Source organism: Convolutriloba macropyga, chromosome 14, assembly GCF_964194025.1.
Source record: "Convolutriloba macropyga chromosome 14, txConMacr16.3, whole genome shotgun sequence".
Classification (NCBI taxonomy): Eukaryota; Metazoa; Xenacoelomorpha; order Acoela; family Convolutidae; genus Convolutriloba; species Convolutriloba macropyga.
In genome coordinates this window covers 26,798,480-26,820,427 of record NC_134481.1, presented here as the reverse complement: position 1 = coordinate 26,820,427, position 21,948 = coordinate 26,798,480, and the positions used below count along the sequence as shown (strand labels likewise).

Below are 21,948 nucleotides of genomic sequence, written 5' to 3'. Positions count from 1 at the left end.
CCGACGAAACATAAACAAAGTTTTTATGCAGACGATGCCGCTGCTTGCGCAAAGTTTGATGACTTAAAACAGTGGCTGCAACAAGTAGTTGATGAGGGGCCAAAGTATGGATACTACCCTGAGCCAAAAAAAAGCTTCCTTATTGTTCATCCAGACCAAGTTGATGAAACCAAGAGTGGCTTTGAGCAAACCGGTTTGAAAATTGTTACTGGAAAACGTTATCTTGGAGGCTTCATTGGCGATAAAACTACCATGAAAGAATTTGTTCATGAAAAAATCAAAAATTGGCAGGCTAAGATTCAACTTTTGAGCGCTGCAGCCAATTCATGCCCTCATGAGAGTTTCTCGGTGTTCACTAAATCAGTCCAGGCCGAATGGAGTTTTCTCATGAGAGTTGTTCCAGGTTGCGATGAATTTTTGAAACCACTAGGAGATTCAATAAAAAACCAGTTCATATCAACCGTAACTAACATTTATAATGTGAGCAATCCCCAACGTAACCTGTTCAGTTTGTCTGCTAAGAATGGAGGATTAGGTATTCCTGACCCAGTGGTAAAGGCGAGTGAACAGTTTAAAATGTCCAAGAAAACATCTTCACTGATTTCGGATTCTATTGTGAATGGAACGGCATTGGACGTCGACGCACACAAAACTCACGTTTGCAGCAGCAAACAAACTTCTGAGTCCCAGCAGAGTAATACATATAAGGCTTTGTTAGAACAAGCATGCTCATCAGAGAGAAAAAGAATGGAGCGGAATTTCCAAACGGGAAACTCTTGTTGGTTAACCGCAAAAGTGTCAGAGAGAGAGAGACAATTTTGTTTTGTCGAAGAACGAATTCCAGGATTCCATGGCGCTAAGATACGGTTTACCCCTAACAAACCTCCCTGTGAAATGTGACGGTTGTGGTGAAGATTTCCATGTTCAGCATGCCCTAATCTGCAAAAAAGGAGGCCTGATTACACAAAGGCATAATGAAATTAGAGATTTATTGGGAGACTTATCCTGCCTTGCATGGACTTACACTCAAAAAGAACCAGTAATTCGTGAACATTCAGAGAATCAGAAAGCTTTAAGAGCCGATCTTCTCATAAGAGGTGTCTGGAGCCCGCAAGAAACTGCCTCGTTTGATATTCGTGTCACAGACACTGAGGCTAAATCTTACAGCAACAGAAATCCAGAGGATGTGTTGGAAAGCTGCGCTGACGAAAAGAGGAGAAAATACTCCGAGGCTTGCCATGAAAAACATATCGCTTTTACTCCGTTAATTTTCAGTGTTGACGGCATGATGGCCAGAGAGAGCAAAATTTTTCTCAGAAGACTTGCGGACAGACTCGCTTCTAAGTGGGACAAACCCTACAGCATTATCATGAACTGGGTCAAACTGAGATTAAATTTTGCAATCTTAAGGGCTTCAAATCTGCGCATAAGAGGAACTAGATCTAAATGGAGATCGTTTCGCTATGAAGATGGAGCTTTTATTCCTTAAAGAAATATGTTGACGTTCCTGTTGTAATCGGATAAAAGTTGTCAAATATTTATCACGATACTTGAGAGGACAACGTACTTGTAGAATAAATGTCTGCTGGCATGGATTCAAAAATCTGTTTTATAAGTCACCCAATCAGCAGGGGCAACAAATTTTAACGCCAAATATTAGCGCTCTGATGTTTTTGTCACCCAATGAGTGGGGGCATCAAACTGAAATCAAATTGAATATGGTGCGAGCAACTTCAAATCGGCTCAATTTGAAAATGTTATCAACCTGAAAAACTAAATTATTTATCCAGAAGAAAGACCTCTAGCTAAGTTAATGCCTAAGATCACCTAAGATGCCCAAGTTTTTGTTCTTACCTGATCTAAGTGGGGAGAACAAAAGCATATTGCAAGAGGCCTATTTCTTGTTGTGAAGAAAAGAAACGGACTGCTGATATTTGATTAAATGAACTGCTAATCTGCTGTGTTGATGAGAATATCATGTTAACCAAGTTAATTGTCAGTTGATTCTTTTACTATTTTTAGCAGTTCAAAGAAATTATGAGTGGTACTTGCGTCTGTAGTTCGTATGTTTTGAGTCATTGGTCTTTCGTACCTCGAGCTACTATTTCAATATGATCTTCTGTTTCATTTCCGAAAATGTTCACCATCCATATAAATTTTTGTGCACCGAATAACTTCGCTTCTTTTCCGTCCTCAAGCACCAAATTTCAATTGTCGGCAATACAACAAGAAACTAGAAAACTAAAATTGTTAGGTTATACATTTAAAGCAGATAATTTCGCATAATCCGCATCAAACCGCCAGTACTTAAAACTCTGCATGCTTTACTGCTGGTCGAAGTGATAAAAAAATAAGTCATATAACGAAATTTGTAGTCAGTACACCATTCACCATCGGAATTAAAATCTCCTACAGTGAGCAAAAATAGCAATAAGGAGCTTTGGTAATGTGCATTTGCGCATAAAGTTCCGACCCCGCTCATCCACATTTTTGACTTAATTGTCTACCCAATGAGGAAGAGTTAGAAAACATTCAAAAATTCACATATCGTTCAGCAGACCACTAAATGAACACATTAAATCCGCATTAGATGGCCGATGAAAACTGTCATTAACGATAAATAGGAGACAAGACATACTAAAATTCCATACAATAACAAACATTAATTACACCCAAAAGTCGATGTCTATATTAAAAAAAAAACAATAAAAACCAAAAAAGCATCAGATAAAAATTTAATCAATACAAAATAAGCTGTGCTGCGCACAAATGTCATGGGACCCGGCCTTAAAGAGTTTCTGTAACAATTGACAATGAGACAAAACAGCAGAAAGGGCTAAGTTCAAAAATAAGTTCCCATTTTGGAAAACTTATTTTCTAGGTGATTAAAACTATTACGTATCAACTGAAATCATTAAAAAAGTTCAATAATATCTCCTGGGGTATAATTGAGGAAGCAATTGAGACCTCTTCATTTATACTTTTTGAGGAGGCAATTCAGTCACTATCCAGAAAATGTTTTACGACAATAAAAAGAACGAAAAAGTCAAGTCATGTAAAAGAAATCAATTAATTTAACAAAACGGTTGCCTGTGCCCTTAATATCGAAGCCAACAACCCATTAGTGCAAAACAAAATAATTATAAAGATGGAAGTTCGAAAGAGGTCTGATACTAGCTACAGATTGACAGAAGTAAGATAAAAAGTGACGAAGTTCAATAAATCATTAATTTTTTAAGACACTTTGTCGCAAATCAGAAACACATTAAACTTTCAATTCAAAACAAAAACAGATCATCTTGCAATTGGGCTTGTTATTAGCGGTACGAGGTCATGAGTCTCTAACATTGCACATTCGTTCAATGCTAATTGGACCTGTCAATAAGGTGATAACTTTTCAAGTAAACAGAGAAGAATATCAAAACTTCGCGAACATGTAAAAATTACGTTTTTTTAAAACTGGAAGTACCAGAAGCTCGGAAAACAACAGTTAAAAATAAACTCAACATAGAAAATAGATTTCATTTCACAAAAAAGATTGAGCTGCCTTTACAGAGACATAGCTACAAGTTCACCGAAATAAGATAGAACAGATGCAAAGTTCAAGGTTATTTTCTATAAGCAAATACGTACAACGTCAAAAGAGCCATTAGATATCAAATGAAAATGGGGTTTAGTTTTAATTGTACCAATTAATGAATTTGATTTGATTGATTATTTAGACTAAGTGTGGAGAGAACAGAAAACAAATTCAGGCAAAACACAGGAAAAAAAAGTAACACTTTATTTATCCAAAAGACAATGTCAAGAGGTAACATTATCAATGGCAGTGTAGGGTAATATAATATTAGCTTTATAGATAAAAATACAGGTGGGTCACCAAAAGAAAGTATTAATTAATCTTGTAATGCACTACAGAAGGATCAAAGAAAACGCACATCACACCAAGAAACAACTGCTTTTGCCACTTGGTACGTTTCGCAAAAATCTTTAAACAAATTCTTTTTGATATGTTTTTTTTTTCATCAATTAGGGATATTTTTTTGTATTAACAGTTGTATTAAAAAAACATTTCTGCATGTATTTAGTTCTTGGTATCATTTCAATTAAACTTACAAAAGGAATTCAATTAAACAATTTGCAAAGCAATAAAAACAATGACACTAAATTGGTTTAATCATTGCCCATAACCAGGTTCAGAAAAATTAAGTTAACCTTATAATAACTTATATTTACAAAAAGTCATTTTAGTCTGTAATGAAAAATTATATTTCCATGCTATCTAATTTTTGGAGTAAATTTACATGTTGAACAAAATCCATCCAAACTCGTTCATTTTTTAGTATCGATAAGGAGCCATGGGAATTTAGCGCGCGCCGTTTTTGCGTCAAAAACAACGGCGAGGAGACCTGGATTTCCAAAAATAATTCAGCATATGCTAATTTATTGCACTATTTGTTGCTCTAAGAAACCGAAAGAGGAACAAAAATGAGATGCGGCGTAATTTGCAATTTGCACCATAAAGACAACAACAAACAACTATAAACGGTATCAAAATTTTGTGACTTTGATGCTGCGCGCTTACTTCCTCTCAACTTCAATAGATTGGGGAAGCTATAATTGAGAACATCGGCGCTGTATAGCATCAAAACTATGCCATAATAGTATTACACGCCTACGCCCACACACACACCAACGCCCCCCCCCCCCGCAAACACACACTTGCAAACACGTACATACATGTAAATTCCACCTTTATGGCCGTAAAGCGAGTCGAGGAAGAGAGACGTGGGCGCTAAGAGTGGTGTTTACGGTCTGCCAATGTTGTAAAGTAATATATCTCTTATCATTTGACGCCTCAAAATGCCGTGGGCAGTTGCAATTTTTAGTTGACCACTCAGGATGTTAAGTGCGGAAATGCTTCGTTTGGCAAAGAAAAGACCGGATAGTTGGGAGATAACACTACAACATAATAAATCAGAACATAGAGCACACAAGGTCAGTCATGATCAAAGTTCACATCAGAGCATTTGCTTTTAGGTTACTAGAAAGCTTGATCAAAGCTTGGTGACCACCCCCTTCGAATTTATACATCCCTGTAAAGGCATAGTTTAGGCTGCAACAACAGAACTGCTCAACAAGAATCGGATGACGAAACATTTAACCCACAATACGAAAACTTGCGCCTGATATAAAACGACGACTGGTTTAAAATAACAACACCGGTAATTTAAGAAATTGGGATTTCTTTCTGTCCGGGATAAAAAAGGTTTCTTCGCTGCCAATTGAGTGGGATAGTAGAAGACGATAGAAAATTGGCTGGCAATACCAGTTGTGACCACTTATGGTTGTTATTGATCTGATCAAAATTTCAGGGGTAGAACTTCATTACATAGGAACTTATTTTGTGAATACACTTACAGCTAAATTTCATCATTTTTAAGAACATAACCGACTAAACGTCGGAAGAATTGCTCTCGAACGACTAGTGAGAGCTCTAATCAATTGCAACCTGCTTCAGTCGGGGGGGTCGGGGGGGGGGGAGGGGGCTAAACGGGACTAAGAAGTTCAATAGCGGGCTTCAAATAACCACATTAGAGGTTAAGATATACCACTATTAAGATTTAAAGTGAAAATGGCAGCAGTTTCGGCGCACAGTTCATTTGACTTTTAGTATTAAATTGCCACCAATTGAGTTTAGCTGCTTGAAATTGTGATTGAGAGAGAAATTTAGATCACGCGAAACGCAAAAAGTCAAGGGCGTAAAAGTCACTCGTAAAGTCAAAACCGTCAAGCAAAAAATTTGCATAAAAACAGCCGCTAGAATACCGGAAACTACTCGAATCGTCGTGCATTATAATCTCTAACCTAACATTACCGAAATCAGAACATCAAAATAGACAAGAGAAAAAAACAAAAGTAGCCCAAAAAGTGTTTTAAAAATGCCGAAAATTTTTTAGGTGCGGGGGGAGCTAGGTGGGGTGGGTGGGTAGATAGGTTGGGGAGGTGGGTAGTGCTGGGTTATTTGGAGGGGGGGTAGGGTAGGTGGGGTAGAAGGGGTGTGCAAGTTAGGAGGGGGGTGCGGGGGCGGTGGGGGGGTAGGTAGGTGTTTTGGGAGGGGGGGGGGGGGGGGTGGTAGATAGGTGGTGGTGGTTGGGGGGGGGGGTTGTGCGGTGTAGTTTAACTAATTAGGAGTGACTTATATAGGAACAAAAAATCTCAAAATGACCTCTTCAACTTGAACATTACCAGCAGTTCCTAATTACTATACATTACAAACGAAGCTACTGTTAAAGTTCAATGTTCGAAAACAGAAGTCAACAATCAAAATTGGAGGTAAAGGCTCGAACAGAAACAATTCAAAATTCAAGTCATGAACAAACTTGCTTTCTGCTAAAAAAACCTGTAGAATCTCAATACTCCTCTTCGAGTCGTAAAAAGACACGTTTACAATAATTGCTATGAAATTCGTTCAAGAGCAAGTAAAAAAGAACCGCCTTTCACACTATGTACTAATGTCTCCTCCAATCAAAGTCGGTGGATCGCCTACTAAGAGACTAGGCATGCTCTAAGATAGCTGCTCAGCCACTCAATTACCTCCAGGCTTTTCCTGTTTTCCCCGTTTTTTGGCAACAATGAAGAGCGTCAGAACTAATATAAAAGGACTGATATAATTGCTTCAAACCTGGTGGAAGCAATTAAAACGTTAACAGATCAGTAATTAATAGGTGTGTATGCATCTGCATGTGTGGTGCCTATTATGTTTCTGCGTGGCGAGTGTCTCTGCGAGGGTGTGTGTGCGTGAGCATCATTTTTTAAAACTCGAGGTTGAAATTCTGAAAAGGAAACAGTTGCTCTCCTTGTGATATTTAAATTTCTATGCATTAACCTCTTACCAAACACCAGTGGTGGAGGTTCCCTGTCCCCTGAGGCTGGAAAAACACAAAAAATGACACAAAAATTTTCAAAGAACTTGAAAAAAATTACAAAAAATAATATCATTTTTCTTGTTTCTTTGCAGTATCAAAAATATTGTTAATGTTGTTGGGGATTTTCAGGTTGTCCTGAGGGGATTCCTTCCTGTGGTTGGATTATAATCTTGACCACTGATCTCGGCCCAGAAGGCAATCACATGCCAGTTGCCAAGAACACAAGTTTCGCTCTGAGAAGTTGTTTTGATGATTTTTCATAAGCTTTACAATTCGGATTTTAGACCAATCGGATTTAAGAAAACCACTTCATTTCCGATAACATTGACAATCACGCTCATTCGGTAGAACATCTCGTGTCGGGCTCTTCCGGTTCTGACCTTTTCGAGGTTAAAGAATAAATTTTCTCTTTTCTGCGTCACGCGGAATTGGAATGGGGTACAAATAGAACTTCTGTTCCAGTAAACTTGAAAAGAAAAGTAGGCTGTTTAATTGCAGATACATAGAGAGAGGCAGTAGGTCCCCTCGAAATAGAAGCTCTTTGTAGATAAGTTTGAAGTTGTTCGTTATCTACTTCAGTACTCTCTTTTGAAACCTCTCTTGTTTCTGCAAGTCCAATCGAGACACGTGAATGAACTGTGCTCCATACGTCAAAATCGGCAGTAGCAGGGATTTGTACAGACACATCATGACCTTCTCGTTCTTTTTTGGCAGATTTTGTCTCAAAAACAGAAGTAACTTGTTGGTCTTTTTTAATCGATTTTCCAAATGCTCAGACCATGTTAGCAAAGTATTGACAACTACATCAAGTTCTGTTACCAAGTTCGATGGCTCTAGAGGGCCTCCGGCAAGTCAAAAACTGGGTATACCTTTAATGACTAATTGAGAACACTTATTCGGGTTGGAGAACACTCATCTTTGAGAAGACTCATCTTGTTTTAGAACACTCATCTTGTTTTCTTTCACCCATCGAGCAATTTGTTCGAGGTCAGATTTAATCTCTGTCTCAAGATTTCCGTCTGCCAAGAGTTTGAAATCATCAGCTAACAGAAAAGGATTGCCAAACTTGACGACAGCTGGAAGATCCTTCACGAAAAAGCAGAACAGTAGCGAACCCAAGAGAGAGCCTTGGGGAACACCACTGGCTATGTTCAACGTCTTGTAGGAGACATTGTCTACTCTCACAAACTGCTTGCGTCCATCAAGGTAGTTCGCCAGCACTTCTAACAGACAACCTCCGACTACAATATCAGCTAACTTCATCAGCTCAAAAAGAGATACCTTATCGAAGGCTTTTGAGAAATCGGTATAGAGAGCCAAAATTTCCTCATTTGAGTTATCATATAATGCTTTATAGATTTTCTGTAGAAAACCAACCATGTTGGTTGCGACAGATCTCTCTTCACAAAACAATGTTGACAAATTGACAAGTGCTTACGAAAATGATTCATTATTACTTCTCACAAGCACTTCTCAAACACCTTATTAATTGTATTCAGTACCGACACAGGTCTGTAATTGCTGACTTGGTAATGTCGTTTCTTGAAGATCGGTGAAACTGAAGCCATTTTCCACTGGTTTCATATCTTTCATAACCTCTTGATATTCTAAAAGCTTGATCAAAGCTTGGTGACCACCCCCTTCAAACTTATACATCCCTGTAAAGGCATAGTTTAGGCTGCAACAACAGAACTGCTCAACAAGAATGGGATGACGAAACATTTAACCCACAATACGAAAACTTGCGCCTGATATAAAACGACGATTGGTTTAAAATAACAACACCGGTAATTTAAGAAAATGGGATTTCTTTCTGTCCGGGATAAAAAAAGTTTCTTCGCTGCCAATTGAGTGGGATAGTAGAAGCCGATAGAAAATTGGCTGGCAATACCAGTTGTGACCACTTATGGTTGTTATTGACCTGATCAAAATTTCAGGGGTAGAACTTCATTACATAGGAACTTATTTTGTGTATACACTTACAGCTAAATTTCATCATTTTTAAGAACATAACCAACTAAACGTCGGAAGAATTGCTCTCGAACGACTAGTGAGAGCTCTAATCAATTGCAACCTGCTTCAGTCGGGGGGAGGGGGCTAAACGGGACTAAGAAGTTCAATAGCGGGCTTCAAATAACCACATTAGAGGTTAAGATATACCACTATTAAGATTTAAAGTGAAAATGGCAGCAGTTTCGGCGCACAGTTCATTTGACTTTTAGTATTAAATTGCCACCAATTGAGTTTAGCTGCTTGAAATTGTGATTGAGAGAGAAATTTAGATCACGCGAAACGCAAAAAGTCAAGGGCGTAAAAGTCACTCGTAAAGTCAAAACCGTCAAGCAAAAAATTTGCATAAAAACAGCCGCTAGAATACCGGAAACTACTCGAATCGTCGTGCATTATAATCTCTAACCTAACATTACCGAAATCAGAACATCAAAATAGACAAGAGAAAAAAAACAAAAGTAGCCCAAAAAGTGTTTTAAAAATGCCGAAAATTTTTTAGGTGCGGGGGGAGCTAGGTGGGGTGGGTGGGTAGATAGGTTTGGGAGGTGGGTAGTGCTGGAATAGTTGGAGGGGGGTTAGGGTAGGTGTTGGGGGGGGGGGGGGTGGTAGATAGGTGGTGGTTGGGGGGGGGGGTTGTGCGGTGTAGTTTAACTAATTAGGGGTGACTTATATAGGAACAAAAAATCTCAAAATGACCTCTTCAACTTGAACATTACCAGCAGTTCCTAATTACTATACATTACAAACGAAGCTACTGTTAAAGTTCAATGTTCGAAAACAGAAGTCAACAATCAAAATTGGAGGTAAAGGCTCGAACAGAAACAATTGAAAATTCAAGTCATGAACAAACTTGCTTTCTGCTAAAAAAAACCTGTAGAATCTCAATACTCCTCTTCGAGTGGTAAAAAGATACACACGTTTACAATAATTGCTATGAACTTCGTTCCAGAGCAAGTAAAAAAGAACCGCCTTTCACACTATGTACTAATGTCTCCTCCAATCAAAGTCGGTGGATCGCCTACTAAGAGACTAGGCATGCTCTAAGATAGCTGCTCAGCCATTCAATTACCACCAGGCTTTTCCTGTTTTTCCCGTTTTTTGGGGAAAATGAAGGGCGTCAGAGCTAATATAAAAGGACTAATATAGTTGCTTCAAACCTGGTGGAAGCAATTAAACCGTTAACAAATCAGTAATTAATAAGTGTGTATGTATGTGCATGTGTGGTGCCTATTATGTTTCTGCGTGAATGAGTGTCTCTGCGAGGGAGTGTGTGCGTGAGCATCATTTTTTAAAACTCGAGGTTGAAATTCTGAAAAGGAAACAGTTGCTCTCCTTGTGATATTTAAATTTCTATGCATTAACCTCTTACCAAACACCAGTGGTGGAGGTTCCCTGTCCCCTGAGGCTGGAAAAACACAAAAAATGACCCAAAAATTTTCAAAGAACTCGAAAAAAAATACAAAAAATATTATCATTTTTCGTGTTTCTATCTCGGCCCAGAAGGCAATCACATGCCAGCTGCCAAGACCACAAGTTTCGCTCTGAGAAGTTGTTTTGATGATTTTTCATAAGCTTTACAATTCGGATTTTAGACCAATCGGATTTAAGAAATCCACTTCATTTCCGATAACATTGACAATCACGCTCATTCGGTAGAACATCTCGTGTCGGGCTCTTTCGGTTCTGACCTTTTCGAGGTTACAGAATAAATTTTCTCTTTTCTGCGTCACGCGGAATTCGAATGGGGTACAAATAGAACTTCTGTTCCAGTAAACTCGAAAAAAAGTAGGCTGTTTAATTGCAGATACATAGAGAGAGGCAGTAGGTCCCCTCGAAATAGAAGCTCTTTGTAGATAAGTTTGAAGTTGTTCGTTATCTACTTCAGTACTCTCTTTTGAAACCTCTCTTGTTTCTGCAAGTCCAATCGAGACACGTGAACGAACTGTGCTCCATACGTCAAAATCGACAGTAGCAGGGATTTGTACAGACACATCTTGACTTTCTCGTTCTTTTTTGGCACATTTTGTCTCAAAAACAGAAGTAACTTGTTGGTCTTTTTTAATCGATTTTCCAAATGCTAAGACCATGTTAGCAAAGTATTGACAACTACATCAAATTCTGTTACCAAGTTCGATGACTCTAGAGGGCCTCCGGCAAGTCAAAAACTGGGTATACCTTTAATGACTAATTGAGAACACTTATTCGGGTTGGAGAACACTCATCTTTGAGAAGACTCATCTTGTTTTAGAACACTCATCTTGTTTTCTTTCACCCATCGTGCAATTTGTTCGAGGTCAGATTTAATCTCTGTCTCAAGATATCCGTCTGCCAAGAGTTTGAAATCATCAGCTAACAGAAAAGGATTGCCAAACTTGACGACAGCTGGAAGATCCTTCACGAAAAAGCAGAACAGTAGCGACCCCAAGAGAGAGCCTTGGGGAACACCACTGGTTATGTTCAACGTCTTGTAGGAGACATTGTCTACTCTCACAAACTGCTTGCGTCCATCAAGGTAGTTCGCCAGCACTTCTAACAGACAACCTCCGACTACAATATCAGCTAACTTCATCAGCTCAAAAAGAGATACCTTATCGAAGGCTTTTGAGAAATCGGTATAGAGAGCCAAAATTTCCTCATTTGAGTTATCATATAATGCTTTATAGATTTTCTGTAGAAAACCAACCATGTTGGTTGCGACAGATCTCTCTTCCACAAAACAATGTTGACAAATTGACAAGTGCTTACGAAAATGATTCATTATTACTTCTCACAAGCACTTCTCAAACACCTTATTAATTATGTTCAGTACCGACACAGGTCTGTAATTGCTGACTTGGTAATGTCGTTTCTCGAAGATCGGTGAAACTGAAGCCATATTCCACTGGTTTCATATCTTTCATAACCTCTTGAGATTCTAGAAAGCTTGATCAAAGCTTGGTGACCACCCCCTTCAAACTTATACATCCCTGTAAAGGCATAGTTTAGGCTGCAACAACAGAACTGCTCAACAAGAATCGGATGACGAAACATTTAAACCACAATACGAAAACTTGCGCCTGATATAAAACGACGATTGGTTTAAAATAACAACACCGGTAATTTAAGAAACTGGGATTTCTTTCTGTCCGGGATAAAAAAGGTTTCTTCGCTGCCAACTGAGTGGGATAGTAGAAGCCGATAGAAAATTGGCTGGCAATACCAGTTGTGACCACTTATGGTTGTTATTGATCTGATCAAAATTTCAGGGGTAGAACTCCATTACATAGGAACTTATTTTGTGAATACACTTACAGCTAAATTTTATCATTTTCAAGAACATAACCAACTAAACGTCGGAAGAATTGCTCTCGAACGATTAGTGAGAGCTCTAATCAATTGCAACCTGCTTCAGTCGGGGGGAGGGGGCTAAACGGGACTAAGAAGTTCAATAGCGGGCTTTACGACACTTTAATCTAACTGTGACAACTTCAGCTTCCAAAAACTAGTCGGTTTCTGTGCCAGGCTGTCCTTTTGCGTCTTCAACCGTTTCAAGACGTTCGATGTTGATGATGTTATCCAGGGACACAACATTTGCCGTTGTCTGGATCCGAGCGGGACATGCTCAACAATTAATTGGTCCACATAGTCTTAGAACTCATGGCACATGTTGTTTATGTTTGTGAAACAGACGGGGTTAAAGTTCCTTTGACTCAGTGTTTTGCACCCCTGCGTAGTCCACAGACCCGAAACTCTGAAATTTCGTAGGAGGTTTGGATACCTCAATAGAACAATCGACAATTTGATTGCTACATGATCAGAACAGTCACTGTTCTGACAGTTGAAATTTTTATCCACTTCAGCAGAGAGCGCGATACTTTGGCAAAAAGCTACATCCAATGTGTTGCGGGAGCAGGTCGGAAACTTAATTTCTTGCTGAAATATATGGGAATCAAGTAAATCAATGATTCGGCTTTCTTCCTCAGAGTTGCTCAACCGAGTATGCCAGATTGTGGACGGAAAGTTGAGGACTCCGCAAAAGATTCAATCGTCCCTTTTATTCGGTAGAGCACTCAATATCCTTTCAAAGTCATTGAAGTCGTACCGATACCGACTGCCATTGGGTGAATTGTAGAAAATACAAATGAATTTATTCTAGAAATGAAGATGAATTTATTGTTCATCTTGATTTGACAGAGAACACGGCTTTCTGGAAGATCATCATTTATTCGGGTGGACGAAATTGACTTTTTCACGGCTAAGAGAGAGCCACCGTGAGCCGAACCTTCGCTAGTTGGCCGGTCAGATCTGTAGACGTCATATTCTGCCAGTAGAAGTTCCGAGTCTGCGATGTTATCGCTGAGCCAGGTTTCACAAACATAACCGACTAACGTTGGGCCAATTGCTCTCAAACGACCGGTTGGCTTCGTCAACAGCTAGCCACGGTTTAGTGACCTCAGAGCATTAAGTCTTTAGCCCGTTTCTGAAGACGAAAGTGAAATGGGTCAGACAAAAAATCAGCCACGCGAAAAATTGCATAAAAGACAAACAGTGTTAATAAATTTGCTACAAATTGCCTTTGAGAGCAATTAATAATGGTTTCCTAAAAAGTACCTGTTAGATCAGTTATGATAAAAAACATTTCATCTATAACTCATTGATAAGGAGGATTAGAGATGATGAAATTACGCAAAGAAGATGATGACATTACGCGAGGCATTAATATCTTAAGAACCAATTCATTGTCTCAAGAGACTATCCGGTATCCCTGTTTCAAGCCAGAACCTGTTTCACGGGCTCAAAGATCCGTACACTTGGAACATACAAATTTTCCAAAAAATTGAACAGTTTAAAATTTATCCAAAAATTACTAAACTGGAGTCATAAAAATGTTGATCACCATCCCACTAATTCTAGAAACTATGCAGCAGCTTATTATCAAACCTTGGAGGAGGTTCGAGGGCCTCTGTTGCCGGAAAAATCAAAGACATGAAAAATTGCAAATACTTTAATAAATTGCTTAAATTCGTGATATTAAAATCTTGAAGAACAATCCATTAAATCTCTAAACTATGCAGTAATATATTATCAAAGCCTAGAGGAAGTTCCGTGGCCCTTGATACTAGAGACAACTAAGAAATGACAAAAATTTTTTAAAAACTTGCTAACTTGCGATATTGAAAAGATGAAAATTAATCCATGACCAACAAAAATTTTCCAGTAACTTATTATCAAACCCTAACGGAGGCTTTCTGACCTTGGAGGTTCAAAAAATCTGAATAAGAGTATAAGTGTCAAAAATTGGAAAAAAATGGCAAAAAATATCTAAAATACGCTAAAATTCGTGATGTTAAAATCTTGCAAGAAATTCCGTTTAATCTAAAATTTATTCAGTAACCTATTTTCAAACCCCTGGTGGAGGTTACTTGGCTCTTGAGTCTGAAATAATCTAAAAAACTAAAAAAATTCAAAAAAACTTGAAAAAAAAACAAGTTTTATCAAAAAATTTATCAAAATTTGTGACATTTAAAAGTTGAAATACATGAAATTCCATGGCCATTTAAACATTGTCAGTAACTTATTATCAACCCCCTTAAGATATTTTCTGGCTCCTGGGTCTGCAAAGACCTGATTAAGGTAAAATCAAAAAAATTGAAAAAATTGCACGTTTTTTCAAAAAATTGCTAAAATTCGTGATGTTAAATGTTGAAACCATTCCATTACCACTAGAAACAAGGCAGTAACCTATTAACAAACCCTAGTGGAAGTTCTTTGACACAAAAATTTTCAAAAAAACTTGAACAAAATTGCAAAAAAAGTATAAATTTGCGTTTTTAGCAAGCGGGTGTTCGTCAGTAACTAGCCACGGAGGGGAGGGCGGGTGCACTGGAGGCAGACTGGGGGCAACACTGGGGTGTGGGGGCAACAGCGCGGTGGGGGGGGCAATAGGGGGTCAACAGTGGGGGTGTCTTCAACTTCCAATAACCGCCCTTCATACCATAAGTATAAGTTAAGTCTCCAAAAACAGTTTGAGCTGAAACAGAGCTGAAAGGCTCTAAGAGCACTTAATGCCCGCTGGGCGCTACCTGTTTATCCCATTTTTGATGACGAAAAGTCAAAAGCGTCAGACAAAAAATTGGTCAAGCGAAAAATCGCATAAAAAGACCAACAGGACTAATAAAATTGCTACAAACTTGGTTTGAGAGCAATTAAACACATGCAATGGCATAGTCACCAGCTGTTAACGCATTGACAAATTTGAACCTTCTTTCATAATTTATTAGGCTTCTCGCGTTTATTTGCAAAATGTTTAGGGATAATAGTCATGCTGAAAGCTAAGCAATCTTGTATGGCAACTCAACTTTAACACCGTCGTTGAAAAGCTCGAGATTTCGGATTTTCAGCTTATCTTTTGGTACTCCCGCGTCCAACAGTTGGCGGCATTTCTTCGGACACATGTTCTCCGTATATGAGTCGTCATTTGACAGAGCGGGCATCAAGAAGACATTCTGCTGTATCAGCATTTCTCGCTTTTCCGCGCCTCTGGCTAGCACGAGGCTAACGTCATATTCATAAGCAATTGTAGCCAACATCGTTCTTGGTTTACAACGATCTTTATCAAATTTTCCCAGTCGTTGCAATTGCTCAACTTTCGGACTTCTACCAACTTCGTTGGCACAAAATTCTCATCCCGCGATTTCTCTGGATCCTCGGGAATCTCTTGCACTCTAAAGCTTGATTGAAAGCTGTGATGAATGGTCATGCTTGACTTTCCCTTGCCTCCGCCTGACATCTCATTTGATAATGACGTGGCAGACTTCGAAGCATTATCTGCATAGCTTCTTTCCATTTTTGCAATGCCTTGTTTACAGAGACATGAATTCGGTCTTCAACTACTCGAGTCAGTTTTTGCTCAATCTTCTCTAACTTCGTGTCAAGGTCGAGGCTCTGAACTGATTCCTCTATTTTCTTTGCCATTTCAGACCATAGAATCTTTCCTGTTTGCCGGTCTCTACACACTCATTGCAAAGGAGTAACACTTTTGCCCCAAGCTCCTTTATGCGATTTATTGTTGCACTACACAAACCAGTAAATATTGGTTGCAAACCCAAATGCAAATCACAATTGTAACTCACACAGTGATGCGTTGAATCATTGTCGTTGATTTTCCTACACGTACGACACGAGCGCAACATTCTCTCAATAAGTGAGCTTTCGAATGAAGACAAACACATTTACAATAATTGCTTCTCATTTGAGAGCAATTAAACATAGCTCACAAAAAGGTGATAAACAGTAATTATATCCTACAAAACCTCAATTCAAGGCTGATAAAAAAAATTCGAAAAATGACGTGAAAAAATGCACTATTTTGGGCTCAAAAATGCCAAAAAACGACCTTTTAGCCTTGATTTAGGGCATTCCCAGCAACTGCATCACTCTTGAAGGACTACTAAATCCGGCTTTTGGCCTCTAATGAAACTAAATGCCCACTGTGCCTTAACTGTTTATCCCGTTTACCTGTTGATTACTTTAATTGAACTTTAGGGACAATACTGCTTTTTTAATTAATATTTTTATCAATAGACAACGTCATCTACCCAAGTAGGTATTATTTATGTGTTCTGATTATTTTTGCATTAACGTTTTTGCTTCACTCCAGCCAAAATTTAACGTTTGATTTTGACCTATTCCATTACGTATCTGACTTCTATTCCCAGTTTTGTTTTTCTCTTGAATCTGTGCGCAAAATGCAATACTATATAGCAAATTTGAAGCTGTTTAAATTAAATTACTCATACGACATCTGATGAGTTTTAAGACATAGACGCTATTTGTTTTCATCGAATATTAGTGCTCTCTGTCCGTTCTTGAACTTTTTTGTTGTTCTGTCACCTGGTGACATTAACAACAGATTTCATTCTCTCTAATAAATCATATTCGGGTTGATTTTATGATTTCAATTCAAATCCAACACTTTCAATGATTCTTACACTATTTATTTTTAAAACTTTTTTTCTCTATTACATCAGTTTCGTTCTTTTGCGTAGCTAAAATAAATTTCGCTCTTGTGCGTAGCTCCATAATCTGCCTCCGTGGCGCACGCTCAATGCGCCGGCGCCGTGCAGTAGAAGCGTCAATAGGAACCATTGTAGAGGAGGGGAGGCTGTTGTGCTAAATGCTTTATATTTTTTCTAACCTTGATTCAAAATCACTACACATTATTCTTTGATTGCTGTTTACCATATCTGTTTTGGATTATAATTCAGATGCTTTAATTTCTCTATCTTGTGCATCTGATGCTTCAATTTTTTACTACTGTCAGGATTTATAAATACACAGAGGAGTTGACTTGCTGCCCACGAGTTGACCGACTACCCTTTTAGGGGAAGGGCTTTCTCATACTTGACCGACATAAAAATCCATCAGTTTCGTAGTTGTTTCCATTGTTTTTTTTCTCTTAGTCTCCCAACGCCATTTCTCGTTGGCTCTAGTGTGTAATTTGTTAGTTTATTAAATCGTTTCTATTCATAAAGAACGGTTTCAACCACTTTGACCTTAATGTATTATATAGAATGAGTGCAATCTATTTGGCCAGTCTTTATTAATGTTTTTGTTAACCTTTCACTTAGTCACTAACATCAGGTTTCAGTGATTTTCCCTTCATATATAAGTTTTAACTACTTTGATACAACTTGGTTGCAAAAATAATTCGTATTTTTTTCAGTTTTACCCGTTATTGTGTCATCCTGTGGATTAATTTTCATTATTCACAGGTCCCATTGTCAATCAAATTAGGCATAAACAAGGCCTTTCATAGTTTTCAGAACATATCAGACGGCTGTAATGCCTTTGACAATACACGTTTTCAATACAACCGGTGACTGCAACTTGCAACACCACAAACAGAAGAAATTTCTTCTAAGATTATGTTTCAAGCTTAAAAGACGGATTGACCTAAGAAGACATCGAGACAAAGATCTTGTAAATTTCTTTAAAAAAACCTGAATGCAACATGATATGGCTTTGTCTTTTATATAAAAATTCCCACAGTAATCGAACACCAAAGAGCACTACATACAGAATAAAGGAAGAAAAGATAGGATAACTTTTCAAGTGATGATTTTCAACCACGGTTTAGTACTTATCTTGTGATTTGAGACAATAGCCGCCTCTCTTCTACTATAGCTCCAACAGAGGCTTCGGCAACGGGCGCCGGGGCACTGATCGCGCGCCACGGAGCTAAGCAAGAGCTCGAACCTAACTTTTGTCCTGATAATGGTAGTTTCTGGCTGATTTTTGAAAAATGTGAATTGATAATTTAAAATTATGCATTGTAAATGGATGGACACGCCAGACTCAAAAATTGTACATGGACCACATCCTCCTACTTTTTGCTCTAAGAGGATTTTCGCAATAACCACAACATAAGAGTTTTGAACACTGGCCTGTTAGCGGTTTGGCGGGCAAAGAGTAAAATTTTGCTATTTTGTGGCGTTTAATATTGAGGAGGCAAAACAGATATCCCACGAAAAGGATCTTTCCGCTAGCTCCCCTCCGCTAGCTCCCCTTACACCAAAATGCTAAGCTCTAGAAACCCCGTCTCAAGGTTGAATTTTTTTTTCTTTTTCTTTATCCGTACCGCTTGGTCATGAAAAGGGGGGAGGTTGCTGTTAAGCCGCGTAGGACAATCCAATGGATGAGTAGTGATCCCCCACTATGAGACATCACTACATCGTATATAATTTTAAAGACAAGGCACTATAGCTCTTTTAGAGCTGTGTCATGAGAAATATAAACATAAACATCACTGCATCGCAAATAATTTTAAAGACAAGGCACTATAACTCTTTTAGAGCTCCGTAGAGGTTCGTTGGCCGTGCGCTATGCTCTCTTGGGTGCGATGAGCATTTGCTCGACCCTCATATTCAAGAGGAGCGCATGCGGTCAGCGAAGCAGCGTACTCCGTTTCGTAATCTATAGGGTCCTTGATGTTAAGTCCGCCCTCCCGGATTGGTAGCGAATACAATCGCTGTGCGGATTGAGACAACGGATTAAGAGTCAAAGAAATGAGAGTGCGGATTGAGAGTCAAATAACGACGGTAGGACGTGCGTTTGAATGTTGGCTTCTGCGTCTGTATGAGTTTGGCGTTGTCCGGGACACGAAACTTAATTTTTGTTTCACGCCTCTTGTGACGCATGCGTAAGCGTTCTGAGGGGATGTTTTCGCTACCTGTCCCATTTTTTTCCAGCTATGGTTACATTTAAGTTCTCATGGGCTTTCTCATTGCCAATTGCAGATCCTAGTGCGCGGCAGCCATTATTAATTTCAACTGCCGTCCCCTCAAACTACCTGAGAGCTTCGAATTTTGACGCCTCTTTTACTATTAATTGACACTTCGGGTTGTTCACGCTGTAGGCAAAATAGCTATGTTCAGTGAGTTGTTTGAAGAACAAGGGTAAGTCCTCCAAACGTCCTACTGCGCTGCCGTTGTCTGGGTACCATTTTTGCATCACGTGCGTATTCTGGACAAGCCTGAGCAAGGGTAGGGTGGCTACTCCAAACATAGCCATAGCAATGGGGTCTCCTTGAGTTGTGCCTTCTAGAGACCGCAGTGTTTTCGCTCCGACATATAAATCCTACGGGGCTGAATATGAGTTTTGAACAACAAAACTCAAGACAGGGCAAATTCTCTTGATATTTTCAACTGCCAAGTTACGGTTCAGGCAGTTGAAGGCGTTTTTTACGTCTATAAGGAGAACAGCTTCATTCTCAGTTGTTTCATATTGCGAGCGCAGAGAGTGAATTGCGTGTTCAATCCCGAACTTTTGGCCTAGCCAAAGTTGTGTGTTGCCGCCCAAGAAGCGTAGCTCGTTTTCGATACGCTTGATGATGCAGTTGCCTATGATGCGACGAAGAACTTCTCCTACGCCAATAAGTCGAACACCGGGGTTTTTGTTTAAGGAGATTAGTCTGCATACGTTGTACGCTTCGAGAGACTTTTCAGATAGTTTTTCAGTTGCCAGAAGAATAGCAATTTTGGCTACCGTTTTCGCTATGTTTGCTGAAACTTCTTTGAAACAAGTGAAAATTCGTCTCCAGTCGTTTGCGTCTAAACCGGACGGTCCGTGGCTGCCATGTGTTTTCAAGGCTGCCTTTTTAACAGCCGATGCGCCTGTGTTTTCGAAGATTGCAGGGTGGTACGGGATCGACTCAAACGTGTTCTCTTCGACCATGTAATTGAGGTTGACTTGGGAAGGAGTCGGTTGTTTCTCTTTGAGCAACTCATATACAGTTTTTCCGTTAATTGTATCGTTTGGTGATAATATTCCGGATGATAGTTCACCAGTGAGACACTTGCTGGCGTTCGAAATTTCCCCCGACTCTCGTTCCATATTTTTACACATTGATTTTCTATGTAATGGCACGATATCTTTAACTGGGGGTGTATCATATACGGGGGGTGGGGTCACGATCGAAAAAGATCCAGTTTTGCAACCCCCAGATGCTGAACACGCTCCATTACATTGTAAATCATTGGGTAATAAAATGACGCGCATTGCTGGGGGTACAAAAATATGTACCTGCTACGCTGGGGGTAGGGCACAAACGGAAAAGATCTCAAAAGTGTACGAGAAGGTCAAAATCGACAAAACCAAGTTTTCTGGAGATTCTATCATTATAGGCAGCACGCAGGTGCTATATATGTATTACTTTCAAATCAAATGCTGCCATATTGTTTACGCTCATGTACATGGAAGTCTCTATATTATTGGGGGGAAAGAGGAAAAGATTCGATGAGTGTTCCCAAGCTTAGAGGGTGCCTATTATCTACAACCCGTAAGCAAATCCCAAGCAATAACACTCAAGCACTAAAAATATATCTATCGAAAACTTACATATTTCCAACCGAGTGTGGTTCTGCAGCAATCACAGAATATGTCACAGACTGAATGCAGCCCCGTCAGCAAAATTCTGTCTTCGCACGGACCACATGATATATTTACCCTATAAATGAGAAGTCATAATTAAAAATAACAACAGATACATGGATAGCATCATAGAAAACAGAAACTTACACTTGATTGAACAGATAAGCACGTCCCTGACTACCTTGGAAACTCTGAAACAATTTCCAGCTTCGTAATTTTTGGCACTTAACAATTTGAGCCCGTACTAAAATCTAGTAGTTGTGCTTCAATGACAACCTAAAACTTTGATTTGGCTGGAAAAAATCATACGAACAAATCATAGCATATTTAAGAGTAAACTTACCTTAGAAATTAGATCCTCGTGAGCTGCCAAGTTAGCCCGACAATGCACACAGCTGTATGTGATTTCTGTTTCTGGAAGGTATTCTTGAAATGTCTTCATCCTTGAATCAACTTATCACCGCCAAATTTATATTACTAAAATTGTAAGAATTACTATCTGTAGTCATATTTGTTAACTGTTACCAAAGCAAAATGGTGCCTGGAAAGAAAACTACGTATAACCTCATTGATCGTAAGATGGAGAAATTTTATTTCTGTCACATGTCCATTTCGAAATTATCAAAAAGCTAAAGAGAAACACACCTTGCAATGCCAATAAGCACTACCACACCTTGCAATGCCTGCTTCATTGACTACGAAAAAGCCTTCGATTTCGTAAACAGGAACCTGATGCTTACAAAACTGATAAAAATGGGGCTCCACGGGAATGTGTTACACACAATACAATCAGTGCTAAAATGCAACGTCCAGCAGATCCTTGATGTAGAATTCCTTTCAAATGAGATTGAACAGAAATCAGGAGTAGCAAAAGGAGACAAACACCACTCTTATTTAGTTTATTCATAGCTGACTTATATTTTGAAATGAAATGCAAGGCTCTAGATGTTATATTTTACGCTGATGACCTAGTGCTTGGGAGCCAGAGCCAATGCCAACTACAAGGAAGTTAATAATCTGAACACCTATTGTAGCAGGAACTATTTGAAAATTAATATAAACAAGACAAAATGCATCACACTAAAAAAGTTCAGGTAAA

The 21,948-nt window shown here is 38.9% G+C and overlaps 1 protein-coding gene across 3 annotated transcripts in view; it reads right to left on the bottom strand.

The window, feature by feature from the left end:
• The window catches only part of LOC142353520 (protein yippee-like), a 36,470-nt gene extending 15,091 nt beyond the window's left edge, over nt 1-21,379 (bottom strand). For all 3 annotated transcript variants that reach the window (XM_075405778.1, XM_075405777.1, XM_075405776.1), the window contains exons 1-3: nt 21,193-21,379; nt 20,997-21,040; nt 20,817-20,925 (exon numbers count right to left, since the gene is read on the bottom strand). In XM_075405778.1, the coding sequence (XP_075261893.1) occupies nt 20,817-20,925; nt 20,997-21,040; nt 21,193-21,291 (252 nt within the window). In that variant the 5' untranslated portion in view covers nt 21,292-21,379. The remainder of the gene's footprint in view (nt 1-20,816; nt 20,926-20,996; nt 21,041-21,192) is intronic.
• Nucleotides 21,380-21,948: the final 569 nt, after the last annotated feature.